The 24954-nt window shown below is 38.7% G+C and overlaps 1 protein-coding gene across 9 annotated transcripts in view; it reads right to left on the bottom strand.

Moving 5' to 3' along the window:
- PDE1C (phosphodiesterase 1C) overlaps positions 1 to 24954 on the bottom strand; it is a 517256-nt gene that overhangs the window by 81435 nt on the left and 410867 nt on the right. For all 9 annotated transcript variants that reach the window (XM_061165421.1, XM_061165418.1, XM_061165417.1 and 6 more), the window contains 4 exons: positions 20922 to 21022; positions 17898 to 18026; positions 4015 to 4116; positions 3099 to 3219 (listed from right to left, as the gene is read on the bottom strand). In XM_061165421.1, the coding sequence (XP_061021404.1) occupies positions 3099 to 3219; positions 4015 to 4116; positions 17898 to 18026; positions 20922 to 21022 (453 nt within the window). The remainder of the gene's footprint in view (positions 1 to 3098; positions 3220 to 4014; positions 4117 to 17897; positions 18027 to 20921; positions 21023 to 24954) is intronic.

Genomic DNA, 24954 nt, shown 5'->3' with positions numbered 1-24954 from the left:
AATCAACATTCAGGAAGCAAAAACTATACTATACAGAAACAGAAAATAATAATAAAAACACCTGTCAGCCCATGAAACATCACATTTTAAAAAATAACATAAAATACCTAAAACGACATAATTGATAAGGAGGCTATGCCTGGTGTTTTATACTTTGCAAGTAGAAGATAAACTGACTTCAAGAGCCATGACCATTCACAAAAATTGATTTTTTTAGTAGGTGAAAAGCAAATTTCACAGTAAGGCCCAAACAATGAAAAATTCTGTGATCAAATTTTTTTTCCCTCCACCACCCCGCCCCATGATCAAATTTTGATAAGTCACAAATCAATTACAAAAGTAGAAAGCAAAGGAAACTACCACTGGGAAAATCACATAAACAAACACATCCATTTGAAGCAACTCTTAGTAAAGAAAAATCAAAACCCAGATTACAAAATATTTAATAAAGAAAGATTGTGAACACACTGCATATCAGAACCTACAAGATTCATGAGTGACAAAAAGATGAACCCCTAGCCTTATATTTACTAATATTGAACAGGCAGAATGAAAATAAATGAATTGGACATCCAATTTGGGGAGTTAGCAAAAGAAATGAATTAATAATAATCAAGCAGAAGAAATAAATTAATAAAAATGAAAGCAGTAATTTATATCATAAAATAAAAAAGAAATAATCAAATATTCAAATTATCAGCTAACTTTATACAGAAGAGAAAAGACACTGGTATATGAAATAAACAAAAAATGGGAAAATAACCACAAACACAGAGGAAATTAAAAGAATTGTAGGCGATGTTTGTAAAATATAAAAATATACAGCAATACTTAGGAAATGAATCTCCAGAGTTTCTCAAGATGTATTTACCAAAAAGGCAAACTCACAGTTTCTTAGAGTCAGTATTTCTTTGAAAAAGGCCTGAGGCAGAGGCTTGGATTTTGTAAAATATGGTTATAAACTGAAGATGTAACTTACTCTTTCAGCAATGCATAGAAGGTCTGGTCTATCAGCACTGAGGCTATGGCCTTATTTTGAAATATAACCCAACATCTAAATGTAATTTTTTCAAAGACTCTAAAGTCCCATTGAGATTTCCCATTTGAACTGTCCAATTTTAAATCTATAGTTAAGAGCTAAGGCAACATTTCTCCTACAAGGGTTACTTACCATGGCTTATGGCATCTGGGTTAAAATATTAAGTCAATAAAAATAATTTACTGAATCATAATTGCTAAAAAAACAGTTCCAGTCCAGTGAGCTAACATTCCATTCCCAATTGGCAAGAAATTCAATATGGTTATTTTCATATTGCCTCTGGTACATTTTCTTTCAATTCAAGCTTATGTTTGTGCAAATAAGGTTTCCTTTAGTGGGAAAAATGTTCATGTTTAAGTAATTTCTCATATTCACTCTCTCACAATTAAAAAAGGAACCACTTCAATACCTCAAATTTATGAGTTAACTATGAGTTACCTCTAGCTTCAGATTAAAATTCCTAGTTTATAGTGGGTGTATTACAAAAGCAATGATCAAAAAAAGCATATGATAATGGAAGTAGAGATTACAATTAGAAAAGTAATTTCTGGAAAAAACGGCTCAAAATTAACCCTCAGTTAAGACTGAATTTGGAGTCATTCTTGTATATACAACATGGCCACACCTGTGCAATGCTAGCTCCTCTCACCCCTTGGGTTCCCCTTGAGAACCACTCTGTGAGGCCAAATGTTGCCCATGGAAGGAGACAACCACGTGCTGAATAAGGAACCTGCTGGCATACGCACAGAACAGCTTAGCGGGGGCACACAAGTGTACATGCATTGGACAGAATGTTGGACAGAATGTGCACTCTTGGACAGAATGAAGAAAACACTTAATGTGGGGAGGACTCTAAGGAAAAAGGCTGGCCCAACCTTCCTTTAAATCCCATGATATCCCCCGAAACAAGTCACAGATAAGACCATTGGGAACCAGAGCAGTGATTTCACTAGTCCCAGGCCACAGGGCAACTGGAATAAGAATTCCAATAAAGGGGCTTCTGAACTTTGCTTAATGTACAGTTAACTCTAGTCCCACCTCAGTACCAAATATTGTCTGCAGCTTCAGAAGGAAAAAGACAAACACAGAAATGCCTCCTATAATTTCTACATTCAAATGAGAATCCTGAGAGTAATCCTAAGAATACTTTGCTTCCAAAAATCTGAGTAACCGGTGAAAGGGTATATCTCCTGTCAGTTTAGGGGACAAAGTTGAGACTGGCTAATATGTAATGCTTTATGGAACTTCAGAGGTTTCTCAATCTGTACTGTAACCTCTCTCAGTAAATTAACAAGAACTAATGAATTAACCACATGAACTTGAATTAACTGTAGTTCTGGTCCCACAATCTAGATGCCATTTTGCCTTGAACCTCAGGACCTCACTTCTCAAAGCAGATATTTTAAATGGCAACTCTTCTTGAGACGAGTTTTGCACATGCCTGGGTTTGAGAAGACAGCAGTCTTGGTGCTATGTATTTATTTACCATTTTATTTCTCTACTCCTATGCAGCTTAAAAAAAATAAAGCAGTGTATCTCATTAAAGACTCTGATTTTTCTTGTAGAAAACACTACCCTGTGTCTTAGGATATAGTAAGTTTAAATATAATTGGAACAGTAGCTTCAAATAATTTTCTGAACTCAAATTGTTTCAACTGGCTTTGCATTGGACAACACGGGTTTGTCTGCTAGAAAGGAACAGCCCAGTCAATTATAACAGAGAAGCAGGTTACAGTGACTGCCATTTGGTTACCCGATGAGAAAAAAAAGTAAAAGCATACTTCAGATGATATTTTGACAAAAGATTGCCAAAAGGAAATGTTTCCCCCACACCAAACAGAAAGGCATATGATAGAGTACCATAACATTCTGAGAATCAGAACGTAGGTGAGAGTCAAACATCACATGACCAGAAGGCCAAAAAATAAAAGCTGTGAACCATCCCTTCAAAAAGAAGATAATTGTAATTACAAAAGTCCTGATTACTGTGTTGCTGAAATATAAAAGTCAGGCTATGCCCACAGATGACACCAGTGGGGGGAAAGAAGCAACAAGGTACCTGTCTAAAGAACTCCTCCAGGAGTGACATGGTCCAGCGATGGTGGAGCTCCCACGCTTTTGCTGGATGGCTGATGTCTGCCGTGTGCAACATCAAGGATAATGCTTTTGGCTTTTCAATTCTGTAAACCCAAAGCCCCCAAGCACATAATGACCAAACTCACAAAATCTTAGTAAGAGTTTTAAAAATACCACTATTTTTAAAAAATCCCTTCCATTCTCCCATCTCAAAGCCCACTGCTGCTGAACTGGGGGGAAATCATCATTCCATCCTCCAACTGGGACATTTATCAGCATGGTCTCCATGTTTATTGAACTGGAACCTCATAAACTGACTCAAAACCATTTCTGGAATATCTGCCATCATGAAAAAGACAACAAGAATCCAAGACTCACTCACTGACCTTTATTTGTTGCCTCTGCATTGAAGGGATCTTTTAAATTCTCATTAGTGCAAACTGTTACTAGTCTCATTATTTTTTTTAACCCTGATGAGAAATATCCATGATAGGTAATATTCCCACGTGCTCTCCTCCAAGCATCACTACTTTTTTTTTTTTCATTTATTTTTATTAGTTGGAGGCTAATTACTTCACAACATTGCAGTGGGGTTTTGTCATACATTGACATGAATCAGCCATGGAGTTACATGTATTCCCCATCCCGATCCCCCCTCCCACCTCCCTCTCCACCCGATTCCTCTGGGTCTTCCCAGTGCACCAGGCCCGAGCACTTGTCTCATGCATCCCGCCTGGGCTGGTGATCTGTTTCACTATAGATAATATACTAAGCATCACTACTTTATGAGACCATTTAATAAAGTTATATTAAAGGAGGTAAACTTTAAAGGTACAGTGACATGGACAAGTAGGAGGTCAAACACCTATAAAAACACATGAGGTTATAGGCTCACTCACGCTTCTGGCTGTTGAAGAGCAGTCTTCATTGCTTTGATTTGCTGAAAATGACAGGACATATCTGTGGCCATCACCATCTCAATTACCAAGGTCCGAAACTCCCTTTCAGAGATAAATCACAGAGAAAAAAGGGTGGAAGTTAAAAAATGGAAAGTAAAAATTAGTTTATTCTTTTCCAGTTCTAATCAAAATCAGTTAATTAGTTGTGATATTTCAAATCTAACAAGTCTTTTAGGTAGACTTTTATGAGAAATAAAAGATTAAAGATGAAGGAAATCACTTATTAGGAACACATGTGGAAAGCACATCATTGGAAAATTAATTCACAGGAAAAATTTCAATGAAACAAATATAGGAAAGCATTCCTTTTTGCACTGAGCTCAAGATTTGAGAAAAAATTAATTTGAAATTAATCCTAGGAGAGTGACTGATAATGGATGGTGCACACGGGATATAGGGATCCTACTTTTTAAAAGCAAACATTTTTAGAGCAATTTTAGGTTTACAGAAAAATTGAGAAGATAGTACAGAGGGCTCTCATATACTCCTTCTCCCCTACAGTTTCCTTTATTACTAACCTCTTACATTAATGCTGTACATGTGTTATAACTGATGACCAGCATCTACACTTTGCATTCACTCTAGCCCATGATTCGCCTGAGGGACCATTCTCACGTTGCACAGTTCTATGGGGTTAGACAAATGCATCCACTCGCGTTCCTACCATTAATAGTATAAGAATTGTTATACTTATACTTATAATTACGTTATACTTAAAATCGTTATACCACACCCTAAAATCCCATATGCTTTGCCTATGCTTACCTTCTTGGCCTTGAACCCCTGTCAAACACTGACCTTTTCACTTTCTCTAAGAACTTTATTGAGGTAGAATTTGCATAGAATAAACTACTTCCATATAGGCTGTATAATTCAATACATTTCAATGTGTTGTGAATAATTTCTCCTACTCTTGTCACTTTTTTTTTTAAACCAGTATCATTCAAAGAGCAAAAGTTTTACATTTTAAAATAATTATTTAAGGTTTTATGCTTTGGGGGGTCCTGAGAAATCTCTCACTACTGAAAGGACTTTTCCTCTGGAAGTCTTACCATTTTAATCTTTTATTACGTTTAGGTCTATGATCAATTTCAAGATAATTTTTGAGTATGGTGTGAGGTAAAGGTAAAAGTTTTTTTTACATTGATATCCATTTGCTCCAACACCATTTGTTGAAAAGCTTTTCCTTCCCCCATTGAACGCCGCTAGCCAGAAACACACTGGAAGGTTTTGTATAAATCTAGTTTTAACCATCCAGTATTGCCTTGACTGAGACTGCCTTCAGAGACAAAAACATCACAGTCACCTCTTCCTATTAGAGTCTCCAAATTTCAGCACATCTTCAAAATTTGTCCAATTTTGTTTACTCTCTAGAGCCCTCAAGTCATTGGAGGTTGTGTTTGTGTCTCTGTATTTTGTTCACTGTTGATGTTCAGTCACTAAGTCATGTCCAACTCTTTCTGACCCCATGTATTTGTAGCACGCCAGGCTCCCCTGTCCTTCACTTTCATTTTGCTCAGATTCACACCCATTGAATCAGTGATGCTATCTAACCCATCCTCTGACATCACCTTCTTCTTTTGCCTTCAATCTTTCCCAGCATCAGGGTCTTTTCCTATGAGTTGGCTCTTCCATCAGGTGGCCAAAGTATTGGAGCTTCAGCATCAGTCCTTCCAATGAATATTCAGGGTTGATTACTTTTAGGATTAACTGATCTGATCTTGCTGTACAAGGGACCCTCAAGAGTCTTCTCCAGCACCACAATTCAAAATCATCAATTCTTTTGCACTCAGCTTTCTTTATGGTCCAACTCTTACATCTGTACATGACTATTGGGAAGACCATAGCTTTGACTATACAGACCTTTGTCAGCAAAGTGATGTCTCTGCTTTTTAATACGCTGTCTAGGTTTGTCATAGCTTTCCTTCCAAGAAGCAAGCATCTTTTAATTTCCTAGCTGCAGTCACTGTCTGCAGTGATTTTGGAGCCAAATAAAATAAAATAAAATAAAATCCACAGCTTACACTTTTCCCCCTTCTATTTGTGATGAAGTGATAGGCCCAGATAACATGATCTTCATTTTATGGATGTTGAGTTTTAAGCCAGCTTTTTCAGTCTCCTCTTTTACCTTCATCAAGAGGTTCTTTAGTTTCTCTTTCCTTTCTATCATTAGAGTGGCATCATTTGCATGTTTGAAGCTGTTGATATTTCTCTCAGTAATCTTGATTCCAGCTTGTGATTCATCCAGCCCAGCATTTCACATGATGTACTCTCTGCATATAAATTAAATAAGCAGGGTGACAATATACAGCCTTGTCATACTCCTTTCCCAATTTGGAACCAGTCAGTTGTTCCATGTCCATTTCTAACTTGCTTTTTGATCCACATACAGGTTTCTCAGGAGACAGGTAAGGTGATCTGGCATTACCATCTCTTGAAGAATTTTCCACAGTTTGCTGTGATCCAGACAGTTAAAGGCTTTAGCATAGTCAATGAAACAGAAGTAGATGTTTTTCTGGAATTCCCTTGTTTCCACTATGATTCAACAAAGTTGGCAATTTGATCTTGTTTCTGTCTAGAGTTAATAGTTGCTATTTGCAGAATTGCTTTACGAGCAGGTGAACTGGCATTCCCAGTGTGGGATTTCATGTTTTACCACTTTGCAATGCAGTAAATATATGGTAATATATTCACTTATAAAGTCCTTAAAAAGTCCACTGCACTTATGTATCCAAATAGAATCTACCAAATATTAAATTGCTTTCCTAGAAAGATGTAAAATACTAAATAAATGTCATCGTTGGGTTAATGGGCTTTACTGAGAGCCCTAAAAAAGAAGTTAACATTTCATTAAACTATATTTTTCAAGTGACTAATTTAACTTTTTATATACTAAATTTACTTATGTCTTGCCACACCATTCATTTTTATAACTTATTTTCATCAGAGGTAGGATTCAAAGTATTCTCAACTAGTACTTCACAAATAACAACCAATAAGAATGCAATTCAGTTCAGTTCAGTTGCTCAGTTGTGTCCAACTCTTTGCGACCCCATGGAATGCAACACACCAGGCCTCCCTGTCCATCACCAACTCCCAGAGTTTACCCAAACTCATCTCCATTGAGTCAGTGATGCCATCCAACCATCTCATCTTCTGTCATCCCCTTCTCCTCCCGCCTTCGATCTTTCCCAGCATCAGGGTCTTTCCCAATGAGTCAGCTCTTCGCATCAGGTGGCCAAAGTATTGGAGTTTCAGCTTCAACATCAGTCCTTCCAATGAACACCCAGGACTTATCTCCTTTAGGATGGACTGGTTGGATCTTCCTGAGTCCAAGGGACTCTCAAGAGTCTTCTCCAACACCACAGTTCAAAAGCATCAATTCTTTGGTGCTCAGCTTTCTTTATAGTCCAACTCTCATATCCATACATGACCACTGGAAAAACCATAGCCTTGACTAGATGGACCTTTGTTGACAAAGTAATCTCTCTGCTTTTTAATATACTGTCTAGGCTGGTCACAACTTTTCTTCCAAGGAGCAAGCATCTTTTAATTTCATGGCTGCAGTCACCATCTGCAGTGATTTTGGAGCCCAAAAAAATAGTCTGCCACTGTTTCCACAGTTTCCCCCATCTATTTGCCATGAAGTGATAGGACCGGATGCCATGATCTTAGTTTTCCGAATGTTGAGCTTTAAGCCAACTTTTTCACTCTCCTCTTTCACTTTCATCAAGAGGCTCTTTAGTTCTTCACTTTCTGCCATAAGGGTGGTGTCATCTGCATATCTGAGGTTATTGATATTTCTCCCAGAAATCTTGATTCCAACTTGTGCTTCCTCCAGCCCAGCGTTTCTCATGATGTACTCTGCATATAAGTTAAATAAGCAGGGTGACAATATACAGCCTTGACGTACTCCTTTTCCTATTTGGAACCAGTCTGTTGTTCCATGTCCAGTTCTAACTGTTGCTTCCTGACCAGCATACAGGTTTCTCAAGAGGCAGGTCAGGTGTTCTGGTATTCCCATCTCTTTCAGAATTTTCCACAGTTTGTTGTGATCCACACAGTCAAAGGCTTAGACATAGTCAATAAAGCAGAAGTAGATATTTTGCTGGAACTCTCTTGCTTTTTCAATGATCCAGTGGATGTTGGCAATTTGATCTCTGGCTCCTCTGCCTTTTCTAAAACCAGCTTGAACATCTGGAAGTTCATGGTTCACATATTGTTGAAGCCTGGCTTGGAAAATTTTTAGTATTACTTTACAGAGCTAATGATAAATAATTATGATGTTTGCATTGGTTCATATTTATGTATTCCAGTGTGAACTGATATGTTCTGGTGTGTTGCAATGATTCTGGGTTTAGATATTGCCAAAACCAGCCTAATAAAAATCAGGGCTAGTGTTAGGGTTAGGGTTAGTGTACTAACATAGCAGTACACTGAACAATGAATGAAGCTCATGATCATAGCAAAGTGGAAGCAAAAATAACATAACTAGAGGGAGGAGCCAAGATGGCGGAGGAGTAGGACGGGGAGACCACTTTCTCTCCTACAAATTCATCAAAAGAATAACTGAACGCAGAGCAAACTTCGCAAAACAACTTCTGATCGCTAGCTGAGGTCATCAGGCGCCCAGAAAAGCAGCCCATTGTCTTCGAAAGGAGGTAGGACAAAATATAAAAGATAAAAAGTGAGACAAAAGAGCTAAGGACGGAGATCCGTCCCGGGAGCTCTTAGGCGGCATTGCTTGGGGTAGGGTCCGGGCCTGAGTGCCCTGAGGACAATCGGAGGGAGCTTCTGTGAGTTGCCAACATGAACTGTGGGAGACCAGAGGAGAGAGAGTAAATTAACCAGCCGGAACACACTGCCGGCCGTTCGCAGAACAAAGAGACCAAGAGGGTCCAGAGAGGAGCTCGCAAGCTGCGGACCGGCCCAGCCCCGCCGGAGGCAGGAGGCAGGGGGAAGGGGAAGGTCGCGGCGAGACACAGGGCGCAGGCACCCGACCGGCGCGGGCGGGGACTGGGGCTGGGGACGCGGAGGGCAGAAGGCGCGCGCACCCGACTGGCGCCAGCGGAAACTGAGACTGGGTCCGTGGAGGGGAGGGGGCGCGCCACACCTGGGGAGAGTGCGCCCACCAAGCCCCTGGCTGCCTGGACCGCTCTGACGGGGAAGGCACTGAGAGCGGGCGCAGCTTTTCCTTCCGTGCTTTTGTGGAACACCCGAGGGCTGGAACCTCGCGCAGCGCGGGGCGCGCTCCATATAGAACAGCCGGGAGCCGGAGCGGCGCAGACGGAGAGGGCAGCGTCGGCCCCTCCTGGCAGCCCCAGCCCGTCCCCCGGCGCAAGCCCCTCCCCGCGGCGCCAGCCCCTCCCCGCGGAGCGACGGAACTAGCTACCTGAATAAGAGTCCACCTCCGCCCGCCTGTGTCAGGGCGGAAATGAGGCTCTGAAGAGACCGGCAAACAGAAGCCAAATAAACAAAGGGAACTGCTTCAGAAGGGACTGGTGCAACAGATTAAAATACCTCTAGAAAACATTGTCTACACCGGAGGAGCCTGTAGATATCGAGAAGCGTAAGCTGGAACGAGGAGCTATCTGAAACTGAGCCGAACCCACACTGACCGCAACAGCTCCAGAGAAACTCCTAGATATAATTTTACTTTTTTCTCTTTTTTTTATTTTTTTAATTTTTTTTCCTTTTTTTCTTTTTTCTTTTTTCTCTTTTATTTTCCTTTAAAATCCCCTATTACTCCCCCATTACTCCTTAACTTTCATTTCCATAGACTTTTACGATTTTTTAATTAGGGGGAAAAAAAAATTTTTTTTTTCTTTTTTTTTCTTTTTCTTTCTTTTTTTTCTTTCCTTTTTCTCTTCTATTTTCTATTTTTCTTTTTCTCTTATTTCTTTTAAAGTCCTCTAGTACTCCTCTACTACTCCTTAATTTTCATTTTCAATACACTATAACCTTACAAAAAAAAAAAAAAGAAGAGAAGCCCTATTTTTAAACCGAAGATTATTCTTTCCCAATCTTGACTCTCTGTTTTCTACCTCAGAACACCTCTATTTCCTCCTTTCCCCTTCTCTTCCCAATCCAATTCTGTGAATCTTTGTAGGTGACTGGGCTACGGAGAACACTCTGGGAACAGACAGCTGCGTAGATCTGTCTCTCTCCTCTTGAGTCCCCCGTTTTCTCCTCCTGTTCATCTCTATCTCCCTCCTCCCTCTCCTCTTCTTCATGTGACTCTGTGAACCTCTCTGGGTGTCCCTAACGGGGGAGAATCTTTTAGCCATTAACCTAGACGTTTTCTTATCAGGGCTGCATAGTTGGAGAAGTCCTGAGACTACAGGAAGAATAAAACTGAAATCCAGAGGCAGGAGACTTAAGCCCAAAACCTGAGAACACCAGAAAACTCCTGACTACAAGGAACTTTAAGTAATAAGTGACTGTCCAAAAGCCTCCATACCTACACTGAAACCAACCACCACACAAGAGCCAATAAGTTTTAGAGCAAGACATACCACACAAATTCTCCAGCAACGCAGGAACATAGCCCTGAACATCAACATACAGGCTGCCCAAGGTCACACCTAACACATAGACCCATCTCAAAACTCATTACTGGGCACTCCATTGCTCTCCAAAGAGTAGAAATCAAGTTCCACGCACCAGAACACTGACGCAAGCTTCCCTAACCAGGAAACCTTGACAAGCCAATCGTCTAACCCTACCCACTGGGTTAATCCTCCACAACAAAAAGGAACCACAGACCTCCAGAATACAGAAAGCCCACTCCAGATACAGCAATCTAAACAAGATGAAAAGGCAAAGAAATACCCAACAGGTAAAGGAACATGAAAAATGCCCACCAAGTCAAACAAAAGAGGAGGAGATAGGGAATCTACCTGAAAAAGAATTTAGAATAATGATAATAAAAATGATCCAAAATCTTGAGAACAAAATGGAGTTACAGATAAATAGCCTGGAGACAAAGATTGAAAAGATTCAAGAACTGTTTAATAAAGACCTAGAAGAAATAAAAAAGAGTCAATTACAAATGAATAATGCAATGAATGAGATCAAAAACACTTTGGAGGGAACCAAGAGTAGAATAACGGAGGCAGAAGATAGGATAAGTGAGGTAGAAGATAAAATGGTGGAAATAAATGAAGCAGAGAGGAAAAAAGAAAAAAGGATCAAAAGAAATGAGGACAACCTCAGGGACCTCTGGGACACTGTGAAACGCCCCAACATTCGAATCATAGGAGTTCCAGAAGAAGAAGACAAAAAGAAAGGCCATGAGAAAATACTCGAGGAGATAATAGCTGAAAACTTCCCTAAAATGGGGAAGGAAATAGCCACCCAAGTCCAAGAAACCCAGAGAGTCCCAAACAGGATAAACCCAAGGCGAAACACCCCAAGACACATATTAATCAAATTAACAAAGATCAAACACAAAGAACAAATATTAAAAGCAGCAAGGGAAAAACAACAAATAACACACAAAGGGATTCCCATAAGGATAACAGCTGATCTATCAATAGAAACCCTCCAGGCCAGAAGGGAATGGCAGGACGTACTGAAAGTAATGAAAGAGAATAACCTACAACCTAGATTACTGTATCCAGCAAGGATCTCATTCAGATATGAAGGAGAATTCAAAAGCTTTACAGATAAGCAAAAGCTGAGAGAATTCAGCACCACCAAACCAGCTCTTCAACAAATGCTAAAGGATCTTCTCTAGACAGGAAATGCAGAAAGGTTGTATAAATGTGAACCCAAAACAACAAAGTAAATGGCAACGGGACCACACCTATCAATAATTACCCTAAATGTAAATGGGTTGAATGCCCCAACCAAAAGACAAAGATTGGCTGAATGGATACAAAAACAAGACCCCTATATATGCTGTCTACAAGAGACCCACCTCAAAACAAGAGACACATACAGACTAAAAGTGAAGGGCTGGAAAAAAGTATTTCATGCAAACGGAGACCAAAAGAAAGCAGGAGTCGCAATACTCATATCAGATAAAATAGACTTTCAAATAAAGGAAGTGAAAAGAGACAAAGAAGGACACTACATAATGATCAAAGGATCAATCAAAAAAGAAGATATAACAATTATAAATATATATGCACCCAACATAGGAGCACCGCAATATGTACGGCAAACGCTAACGAGTATGAAAGAGGAAATTAATAGTAACACAATAAAAGTGGGAGACTTTAATACCCCACTCACAACTATGGATAGATCAACTAAACAGAAAATTAACAAGGAAACACAAACCTTAAATGACACAATGGACCAGCTAGACCTAATTGATATCTATAGGACATTTCACCCCAAAACAATCAACTTCACCTTTTTCTCAAGTGCACACGGAACATTCTCCAGAATAGATCACATCCTGGGCCATAAATCTGGTCTTGGAAAATTCAAAAAAATTGAAATCATTCCAGTCATCTTTTCTGACCACAGTGCAGTAAGATTAGATCTCAATTACAGGGAAAAAATTGTTAAAACTTCAAACATATGGAGGCTAAATAACACGCTTCTGAATAACCAACAAATCATAGAAGAAATCAAAAAAGAAATCAAAATATGTATAGAAATGAATGAAAATGAAAACACAACAACCCAAAACCTATGGGACACTGTAAAAGCAGTGCTAAGGGGAAGGTTCATAGCATTACAGGCTTACATCAAGAAACAGGAAAAAAACCAATTAAATAACCTAACTCTACACCTAAAGCAATTAGAGAAGGAAGAAATGAAGAACCCCAGAGTTAGCAGAAGGAAAGAAATCTTAAAAATCAGGGCAGAAATAAATGCAAAAGAAACTAAAGAGACCATAGCAAAAATCAACAAAGCTAAAAGCTGGTTTTTTGAAAAAATAAACAAAATTGACAAACCATTAGCAAGACTCATTAAGAAACAAAGAGAGAAAAACCAAATTAACAAAATTAGAAATGAAAATGGAGAGATCACAACAGACAACACTGAAATACAAAGGATCATAAGAGACTACTACCAGCAGCTCTATGCCAATAAAATGGACAACTTGGATGAAATGGACAAATTCTTAGAAAAGTATAACTTTCCAAAACTGAACCAGGAAGAAATAGAAGATCTTAACAGACCCATCACAAGCAAGGAAATCGAAACTGTCATCAAAAATCTTCCAGCAAACAAAAGCCCAGGACCAGATGGCGTCACAGCTGAATTCTACCAAAAATTTAGAGAAGAGCTAACACCTATCTCACTCAAACTCTTCCAGAAAATTGCAGAAGAAGGTAAACTTCCAAACTCATTCTATGAGGCCACCATCACCCTAATTCCAAAACCAGACAAAGATGCCACAAAAAAAGAAAACTACAGGCCAATATCACTGATGAACATAGATGCAAAAATCCTTAACAAAATTCTAGCAAACAGAATCCAACAACATATTAAAAAAATCATACACCATGACCAAGTGGGCTTTATCCCAGGAATGCAAGGATTCTTTAATATCCGCAAATCAATCAATGTAATACACCACATTAACAAATTGAAAGATAAAAACCATATGATTATCTCAATAGATGCAGAGAAAGCCTTTGACAAAATTCAACACTCATTTATGATTAAAACTCTCCAAAAAGCAGGAATAGAAGGAACATACCTCAACATAATAAAAGCTATATATGACAAACCCACAGCAAGCATCACCCTCAATGGTGAAAAATTGAAGGCATTTCCCCTGAAATCAGGAACAAGACAAGGGTGCCCACTCTCACCACTACTATTCAACATAGTGTTGGAAGTTCTGGCCACAGCAATCAGAGCAGAAAAAGAAGTAAAAGGAATCCAGATAGGAAAAGAAGAAGTAAAACTCTCACTGTTTGCAGATGACATGATCCTCTACATAGAAAACCCTAAAGATTCTACCAGAAAATTACTAGAGCTAATCAATGAATATAGTAAAGTTGCAGGATATAAAATTAACACACAGAAATCCCTTGCATTCCTATATACTAACAATGAAAAAACAGAAAGAGAAATTAAGGAAACAATACCGTTCACCATTGCAACAAAAAGAATAAAATACTTAGGAGTATATCTACCTAAAGAAACAAAGGACCTATACATAGAAAACTATAAAACACTGATGAAAGAAATCAAAGAGGACACAAACAGATGGAGAAACATACCGTGTTCATGGATTGGAAGAATTAATATTGTCAAAATGGCTATTCTACCCAAAGCAGTCTATAGATTCAATGCAATCCCTATCAAGCTACCAACGGTATTTTTCACAGAACTAGACCAAAGAATTTCACAATTTGTATGGAAATACAAAAAACCTCGAATAGCCAAAGTAATCTTGAGAAAGAAGAATGGAACTGGAGGAATCAACCTGCCTGACTTCAGACTCTACTACAAAGCCACAGTCATCAAGACAGTATGGTACTGGCACAAAGACAGAAATATAGATCAATGGAACAGAATAGAAAGCCCAGAGATAAATCCACGAACCTATGGACACCTTATTTTTGACAAAGGAGGCAAGGATATACAATGGAAAAAAGACAACCTCTTTAACAAGTGGTGCTGGGAAAACTGGTCAACCACTTGTAAAAGAATGAAACTAGAACACTTTCTAACACCATACACAAAAATAAACTCAAAATGGATTAAAGATCTAAATGTAAGACCAGAAACTATAAAACTCCTAGAGGAGAACATAGGCAAAACACTCTCCGACATAAATCAAAGCAAGATCCTCTATGACCCACCTCCCAGAATATTGGAAATAAAAGCAAAACTAAACAAATGGGACCTAATGAAACTTAAAAGCTTTTGCACTACAAAGGAAACTATAAGTAAGGTGAAAAGACAGCCCTCAGATTGGGAGAAAATAATAGCAAATGAAGAAACAGACAAAGGATTAATCTCAAAAATATACAAGCAACTCCTGCAGCTCAATTCCAGAAAAATAAATGACCCAATCAAAAAATGGGCCAAAGAACTAAACAGACATTTCTCCAAAGAAGACATACAGATGGCTAACAAACACATGAAAAGATGCTCAACATCACTCATTATTAGAGAAATGCAAATCAAAACCACAATGAGGTACCATTACACGCCAGTCAGGATGGCTGCTATCCAAAAGTCTACAAGCAATAAGTGCTGGAGAGGGTGTGGAGAAAAGGGAACCCTCTTACACTGTTGGTGGGAATGCAAACTAGTACAGCCGCTATGGAAAACAGTGTGGAGATTTCTTAAAAAACTGGAAATAGAACTGCCATATGACCCAGCAATCCCACTTCTGGGCATACACACTGAGGAAACCAGATCTGAAAGAGACACGTGCACCCCAATGTTCATCGCAGCACTGTTTATAATAGCCAGGACATGGAAGCAACCTAGATGCCCATCAGCAGATGAATGGATAAGGAAGCTGTGGTACATATACACCATGGAATATTACTCAGCCATTAAAAAGAATTCATTTGAACCAGTCCTAATGAGATGGATGAAGCTGGAGCCCATTATACAGAGTGAAGTAAGCCAGAAAGATAAAGAACATTACAGCATACTGACACATGTATATGGAATTTAGAAAGGTGATAACGATAACCCTATATGCAGAACAGAAAAAGAGACACAGAAACACAGAACAGACTTTTGAACTTTGTGGGAGAATGTGAGGGTGGGATATTTGAAAAGAACAGCATGTATACTATCTATGGTGAAACAGATCACCAGCCCAGGTGGGATGCACGAGACAAGTGCTCGGGCCTGGTGCACTGGGAAGACCCAGAGGAATTGGGTGGAGAGGGAGGTGGGAGGGGGGATCGGGATTGGGAATACATGTAAATCCATGGCTGATTCATATCAATGTATGACAAAACCCACTGGGAAAAAAAAATAATAATAATAAAAATTAAAAAAGAAAAAAAGAAAAAAAAAATAACATAACTAAATTCTGACAAACATATAGTTAAGTAGAAATAGAAAATCCTTAACAAAACTATAGCTAATAGAAGTGGCATATCTGTACTTTGAAAATAGGTTAAGAGGCAATTATGCCCATCCAGCCATAATTCCCATATGTTCACAAATCCCACAGGCCAGCAGTCTCAGCACATTACCTGCAAGCAATTTGACAAAGTTCAACAAGAACCTTAAAACATCAAACATTCTGTGATCTATTAATTCTACACATAAGAATACATTAAAGAGATATTCATTGTAAGATTCTTCATAATAACCCAAACACACAAATGCACCCATACTCACGCATTCAAAACTAATTATGGCACTTCCACAGATGGAATATTATGCAGCCATTTAGTATAATATTTTAATCTCTATGGGATAGTGGCCATGAGAATATATCACACAGACTTCCAACTTCAGGACTTTAAGTGGCCATGGGCCTCAGCTACTATATTCTGACAACTATTGCCATTTTTGCCCAAGGTCATGTTTCCCTGGGCTGCATCAGGTGACTGAGGATATCTCTTCCTGGGAGACATGGAACTCCTCTGGTGGCTGACTGTGGCTCAAGAACTTCCTGACAGCCTTGCTGAACTTTCTTTAGGATTCACGGAGCTCTAGAGTGCACCTACCCGACTTTACCTCCCTATATCCCTCCCCTGGGATAAGAAAAGTAAGGAAGAAAAGAAGGGAGGGTGGGAAGAAAGAAAGAAAGAAAAAAAAGAGGTAATTATGCAAGCTCTGGAGCGCTTCATTAGACTGTCCTGGGACCAGGAACATACACTATCTACACAAGCACAAATACTTCAAAACCAGGACATATCTGAATATGTGTAAAGCTGTTCTCTGCCACATTCAAATCTTTCATTATACTTTTACAAACATTTAAATTGGACAGAGGGCTCCTTTTTCTGAAAGATTTGCATTGATTCACTGAAATGCTCTGCATTTTTAGATGCTTCTTAAATCTACCATTTTCCAATAAAATCCAAGACAAATACTCCTCTATGTTTTAATGAACTAGAGCTGCATGGAAACTAATAGCCAGCTCTTCCTGAAAATCAAGTTTCCGATTTGTTGTTCAGAATAGCTTATTTCTCTGAATCGTTGTATAATGGCACAGAGATATTCAATAAACAAATCATTTAATTAAAATACAAGTATTATTTGCACCACAGTAGATTCTGAAGTTTTTAAGTATTTAAATAACTTTTCCAACAAGTTTTGAAACACCTTGACCGTACGTTAACAGCTACAATGATCCGCAGGCTTGCTATATGTATCACAAAGTGAATTAAGCATTTTAGATGGATTTTAGCATTTATTATTACCCTAACCAAATTATAAGGTAAATGTTATTATAAGTTTTCTAGAAATTAAATTTTTAAAAGGTGTTATGGGGCTGAGTAGCTTCCCAACCAACATATAGCTAATAAATGATTGTGTTCACATTCAAACTCAGGTCTACCCAAGTTTAAAGACACACACAGCATCATTTAGGTGACAGAATTAAGTACCCATGATTATTTTACAGTGTCAATTTCCTTAGCAAATTTTGAAATATGTTTTTAAGAAGTCCAATCAAAAATAAAATGACAAAAATATGTTAAATGATAAAATTCATTTAAGATCAAAACAACACTAGTTTCCTAAGGTAACCAATAGCAAATATGTCCAAAGTGCCTATAATATATTTGAATATTTGTGCCAAGAAAAAACGAAAGAAATAAACAGCAATAAAAACTTCAGAGTATTATTTCTTCAAAATAAGTGCACGTCATCTCTCTCACCATTCCTTACCTGGCTTCCAAAACTCTCCTGTGGCTCATCCTTACCTCCAGTCATCCTTCGAGAGGTTGATCAAAATATTCATTTCCTCATCCTCCTGCAGAAGGCGATAGGCTGCACTTAAATGGTGATTTTCTAAAACAGACCTATCGTTGTACAGAATCGCTGGGTCAGACCTGAACAGAAAGCCAAGAAAAATAATTTAGGATGTTGAACAGCTGAGAGTTTTCAGGTAACTCTCCTAAAGGTAGAAATACACCATCTCTTTATCCTATTTTAGCAATTAACTTTGCCCTCATGTCATGTATATCAATCAAAAAGCTAACACCAACATTACAAATTATCAATTGATGTTTGCAGGGTATTGAAATGTCAACATATGGCTATTATTTCACATGTGATATCCAACTTGAGAACTCTCTAAAAATTATTCTATAACAAGACCTCAATTAACTGTAGTGGTGGCAAATGTGATTTTTTTTTTAAATGCAAGTCATGTCAAACTTCTTTATATTTTCTGAATTGATTATTTTTCTTTTATTCAATGATAGAATGTGTTTATTTGTTTTAGTTGTAATTCTCTGAACACATACCACCTGGCAGGTATAGTTAGCAAGTTCTTTTGTTAGTAGCTTGATCTTAAAAAATTTTGCCAAGTGAAAGTCATACATGGGAAGTTGAGAATAAAAAATATAAGGGTTATATGACAATTGTTATTCACTTCTTCAAACAGCTGAATGACACCAACATAGGGAGGTGTACTATTTTAATACATTTAATTTAATGAAACTTTAGATTATTAGAGCTTGTTCATTTCTCATGAAGGAAGCTGAGCCCCAGATATATAAACTGAGAGTGTGCAGAGCTCCACAGTGGCTTTTAGGGTTTGAATAAAGGCAACGTATTCTGACAGTTCAGCCGTTTCTCCTCAATATAACTTCCAACTATCATCTGCATTCCAAACTTTGGAATGTATGTAGAATACCTTGAAAGTGTTAGGCTCAATAGTCTGCCCATCGAAGAGCAAAGAACCTAGTCACATATTTAGTTTCCTAAACAAGGATCTAAACAAGGATCTCATAGGCTTTGGATAAAATTAAGTTAAAGAAGATGAAAGTTTAAATTTCATTCCAAACCAAGCTCAACTGAACCCTCTGGAATTTTCCCACTCCAGTGGAGATAATACAAAACAAGCAAATGCCAAGGAGGTGGAAGATCTAGTCTTATATCCATTGAGTAAGTAAGGCACCAATTGATGGGTATTTTGTGACATTAAGCTATTTTTTTAACTACTGTAATTAAGCCATTTTCCTCTGAGTTGTGACTAGTTTTGACATTGCTCTCCAGCCAAGATCCAGGTACAAATGTCCCACCCAACTCTCTTCCTTCAGCAGGTGCTATTCACCGCCATCTCTGTCTAAGGCTCCACTGGCAGATACCTATTAAACAGAGATGCTCTGTGGAATCCCTGTATTCAAAGATCTTACAACAAAGCTACAGAAAGCTGCTCCAAAGCAGCCAAGAGAGACACTCTATGAGGAGGCAGAAAGCAGAAAATGAAGCATGTGGCTGAAGACCTTTTGTCCGCTTCCATTCTATTGAAATGCCCTTCAGAACAGAGATCAGATGATACTGTCTTCTTTTGTATACCCCATAATTAAGTGCTGGCTTCATTAAACACATGTAGAATGACTTAACGAACACAAATATATCTGGAGTGTGCACCTGCTTTTTTCAAGTGAAATCAGCAAGCATTTTAGTCTTAAACTCAACCCTCTCTACAATATTCTTTCTCTATGTCTCACCACCTTTTTCCAGCTCTACTTTCTTTTGATTTCTATGTCAAGATCCAATTAATCCTACTGTCAAGAGTCTCTCCAGTTCTACATCATTGTCTTAAGAGAGGTTAAGTTATTAGACCAGGAGAAGGCAGATAAGGTTTTACCCTAAGTGGAAATGACAATTGACTGTACTGCTTGCCTGGAATTCTGTTCTGAGAGGAATACTAAAGATAAATCTGCAGTTTGGTAAGAAAAAAATTACCAAAATCGATTTGTGATGTCTGTTGCAGTGAAGAGGTTCTGAGGGAGGCACCTGGACCTGTATTTAATATGCCCCACAGAGGTTTGTATCTACCTGTGAGACTCCTTACAGAGGGTGCAAAGTGGCCTACATGAGACCACCTAAGTCCCAAAGCCTTGTGTTGGGGAGTGACATACCCACTGAACAGGACAGAGATGATATCAGGGAGGATGAGAAAAGTATCAGCAGAATCCCTGAGGTCAGAGAGTAAGATGGCTCTGCTATTGCTAATGTCAAGAAAATTACTTCAATCCTTGCCTGTCCTCCCTGATTTAGTCTACATGGTATCTGCACCTTTATGTAAATTGTTTCACCTCCTATTAGAAATGGGTACAGTATGCATGGTTAGATGGCACCACCAACTCAATGGACATGAAACTTGAGCAAACTCTGGGAGATAGTGGAAGACAGGGAAGCCTGATGTGCTGCAGTCCATGGGGTCACAAAGAGTTGCACATGACTTAGGGACTGAACGACAACAAAGAGTATGCATAGCCCATACATACAAAAATAGCTAGCATTAGACTAGAGAACAGATCTTCCCTGGTGACTCAGGTGGTAAAGAATCTGCTTGCAATGCAGGAGATGCAAGAGAGGTGGGTTCGATCCCTGGGTTGGGAAGATCCCCTGAAGAAGGGAATGGCAACCCACTCCAGTATTCTTGCCTGGAGAATTCCATGGACAAAGGAGCCTGGTGAGCTACAGTTCATGGGGTCGAAAAGAGTTGGACATGATTGAAGTGACTAAGATAAGTATATCCATATTTAATGTGAATAACATAGGAGAATCAGGAGCAAATGGTTTCTTTAATTCTTAGGTTTTGATTGAAGCTGACCCAGCTGATCTCTTGTTATATAAGTTCATTTCTTTTTCCTTCAGAAACTCAAAATAGAGCCACCATGCAAAAGAAAGGTGGCTGCCCCTCTCAGACTTCCACACTCTATCCCTGACCCCTCTTGCCTCTTTTCCAAACATTTCAACATCCTCACCGGGTCTGAATGTGGAAATTGTTGGTGGTTCCGGTGTGCTCGTAGTCATGGATGGCAGCTGAGAAGATTATAGCAAAGATCTCCAGCTCCGTCAGCCAGTTCTGAAAAGGAGATTACAGAGCAATCATATAATCTGCCTGCTTCTTAGACAAAGTCTTCAGCTTGCTGACAACACACCCACATTGCTGCCTATCCACCCTGCAGCTGGCAAGCTATTGCCAAACACACATTTCTGACAGACAGAAATGGTTTTTTTTTTTCTTCTTCTGTAAGGAGACTGGGGAATGTGTGATTTGAAAACAGCATGCCTAGCACGGTTGAGAGAGCTAACTAGTAGGTTTTTTTTTTTTTTTTTCAAAGAAGCAAAAAATAATGAATGTGAGACTTTAACAGTTCTCATTCCATCCTTTACCAAATGTCAAATAAAGTTCCTGAGTAGACACAGAAAAAAAAATTTAAGTTTCAACACATACCAAAACTAAGAGCAACAGATAACCTAGTGCTTATCCACTAGAAGATGGGTAGTAGATATAGTGGAAAGACAACATTTGGTCTTCTGCCAAATGATGTTTGGTCTCTGGGTTGCAGTCAACCGATCTATGTTTGAAGAAACCTGTCCCCATCCATGTTACCATAACTGGCTGTAGTTCAGTGGTCTTCAAAGTGTGTTCCCTGTAACAGTAGAGTTAGCATCACCTGGAAGGTTGTTAGAAATGCAAACCCTCACCCCAGTCCCACGGGGATCAGAAAGTCTGGGTTGCAGCCCACCGATCTGTGTTATACTAAGCCATACAGATAATTATGATGCATGCTGAAGTTTGAGAACCACTGCTCTGTTTGAAGCTCCCTCAACTGACTTCTGTTTCAGAGACTCTGGATTCACTGGTGCCTCCCCTCCCTTCTGTAAACCACGCTACCTGATGCCCATAGGATGGAACATTTGTACTGTCAGTTCACCCGTTGGTATCGCTGCTTACCTTTGTGCTAGTTGAGTTAATGATTACAAGCTTCAGTGTGATTTATTTCAAATGCAATTTTGACAAATTGTACTTATTATTACAATTATATAATAAAATATAACCTAAACCAATAAAATATGAACACAAAAGGTTATGTCCACAGAACTTCAATGCTTTGCACAGTCACTAAAAGAACTGGTGTCTTAATAGATGTGATCACTGGGAAACAGTAGAAAAAAATTATAAAAATTTTAGGGAGATTCTGCACTCAGTTTTCTTCATGAAATCTTTAAGTTCCCATTCCTTCGAAGAAATAAAACTAGAAGTCTTAGACAGAGGCAGGTAACCCTCTGTCATATTGCAGGTGATGCAAATATGAGTACCTAAATTGGAAGAATTCAGAAAGCAGCCAGGGACTTCCCTGGTGGTCCAGTGGTTAAGACTCCACACTTCCATTGCAGGGGGCATATGTTTGACCCCTGATTGGGGAACTAGGACCCCCTATGCCCCACAGTGAGGTCAAACATTTTAAAAATAAGTAAATAATGTAAATGAAATTTAGTTTAAAAAAGAAAGCAGCCTGGGTTCTCCATTAGAGATCAGTGAATAAAATATATTTATTTGATTTGTTAACAAAAATGATTTAAAAGCAAACAGGTAATTTCTAATAATTCTCACTCTAACTTTTTTTCAATTAATTACTAATTTTGGTCTTCACCTAACTACTGAAATCATTGCCTTCTTTGAAGATAATGACTACATTGAACTACAGCCAATTTTGGTGATGTGGATGGGGACAGGTTTCTTCAAACATCAGCATGTACAAAGGAAAAATAAACAAACTACATGTAACCTATGAAGAAAAGACTTCAAAGTTAGGGAAAGAATGAGTACAGAAAAAAACTCAGGAAAAAACCTATATTTTAAAAAATGACTTGTAGCAGAATCCAGCATGAAATGTCAGGAAACATTTTGGCAATCTTGATAATACATCTCAAAAAGTCAAACTAACATACCATGAACAAAAAGACACAGGAGAAAAAAGAATAAGATGAAAAATCAACAAAATTAAGTGAAAAAAAGATTGGCAAATAAAATCTTGACAAGTGCAAGAAAACAGTAAAACTATCCTGAAAGCAGCAAAAGACATCCTCCTCGGGGTTAACACTTATGGGAGCTTCCCATTGCGTTTGCCTGTTTACACAAAGAAACTCATGCAATACACACAACTCCATACAGGTAGGTACTCTTTTCATCCCTACTTCATAGACGAGAAAACAGATTAGGAGAGGTTCAGTAACTTACCCAAGGTCTCATGGCTAGTCCTGAGACAAGCCACACACTCCAGAGTTCTTTATAATCTTTAAGTCACTATTCCTTTGGGTCACTGTTTATATGTTTACTCGGTTTTTCATAAAATTGCATAGTTATGATTTTATATTACAAATATTCTTGATATTTTTCATTCACATATATTTTTCTTCTTTTGGCAATGTCTTTCTTTTCTTCCCTAATACCCTGTCTCCACTCATTTATCCTAACTTCCTCTACCTATTTCCCCCCACTGACATATCTCTTTCTCCAAGCTCATGTCAAGTTAATAATTTAACATTTTAAGATAAGATTATGAATGGGAGACAGTGTACCATCTAAACAATCTGAATCACAGAGCCTCAGTTCAACCAGCAGAAGGTGTCTAAATAACTGCACAATCACAGTTCTCACAAATATCAGTGTAACTCCCTTCCTTATCCAAATATACGGACAAAATTATATCTTAAGTATAACTTACTTCTAATAAATCAAAACCAATGAACTATTAAATGAACATACAACAAACAATAAAAACATAATGAAGCCTGGACTGAACAAGGATGGAATCAGGCATTTTCAGAATGAACAACGGGACAAGTACCAGTGGCAAAAGCCGATTCATCGTAAGGAAATGATTCCCTTTAGTGGAGCAGGAAAGTGAAAGTGAAAGTGAAGGTCGCTCAGTCGTGTCTGACTCTTTGCGACCCCATGGACAATACAGTCCATAGAATTCTCCAGGCCAGAATACTGGAGTGGATAACCTTTCCCTTTTTCAGGGATCAAACTGGGGTCTCCCGCATTGCAGGCGGATTCTTTACCAACTGAGCCACAAGGGAAGCCCAAGAATACTGGAGTGGGTAGCCTATCCCTTCTCCAGCAGATCTTTCTGACCCAGGAATCGAACCGGGGTCTCCTGCATTTCAGGCAGCTTCCTTACTAACTGAGCTATGAGGGAAGCCCAGTGGAGCAGGAGTGAGGGTTGATTAGGGCCCTATGATGACAGGCATTAAAAGCCAGGATGAAGAATACAAATCAGGTTTATTAGGCAGTGAAGTTTACATGCAAAAAATAATATGTTCAGCATGCTATTGAGAGAGAGATAGAAAAGCAGAGAGCACAAAGTGCTGGGAGCCGGCACACGAGATCCCACCCATGACAAGGTCACGAGGAGAAAGCCTGACAGTCAAGGCAGATCAGGTTTTCAGGGATTTCGAAAAGCTGCCCCCGGCGCTCACCTTAAAGATGATAGCTGTCTTTCTGATGCCTGCCTCAGTAGACTACTCCCTAATTTCTGTGACACAGGCAGAAGGCCTTCCCCGATCTCTTCCCAAATAAGAATCAGTTTAGAACTTTAATCAATAAGTTTCCCAGATGGTGGTATTTTATGAGCTTATTCAGGGTGAAAGGAGTGTTTTAATTTAAACCCCTTTGCTGGTAGTTTGTTAGCCAAATGCGTTTATGCCCTTGGTACTAATATGCATGATTGCTTATAATATCCTAATCATAAAATAGCATAAAGAACCTGATTATATAAAAGCCCTAATAGACATAGAGCATTTCTGAGGGGTGAAGGAGTCCTATTAGAAAACATAAGAAAAATTATTCTAAAAATGGTTATTGGGTTGACGTTTGCTTGCTGTGTTTTGCTTGCTGTGTTTTTGCTTTTAATGTGCTAAGGTTGTGTTATAGAAACCACTGTTAATATAGTTATAGATCTAGAAAAATAAGAGCTTAGCCCTAGTGTGGTAACAATGAGATGG

The sequence above is a fragment of the Dama dama genome, chromosome 18 (assembly GCF_033118175.1).
Source record: "Dama dama isolate Ldn47 chromosome 18, ASM3311817v1, whole genome shotgun sequence".
Lineage (NCBI taxonomy): Eukaryota > Metazoa > Chordata > Mammalia > Artiodactyla > Cervidae > Dama > Dama dama.
Note: the sequence above shows the minus strand (reverse complement) of the source record. Positions and strands in the feature narration are given on the sequence as shown.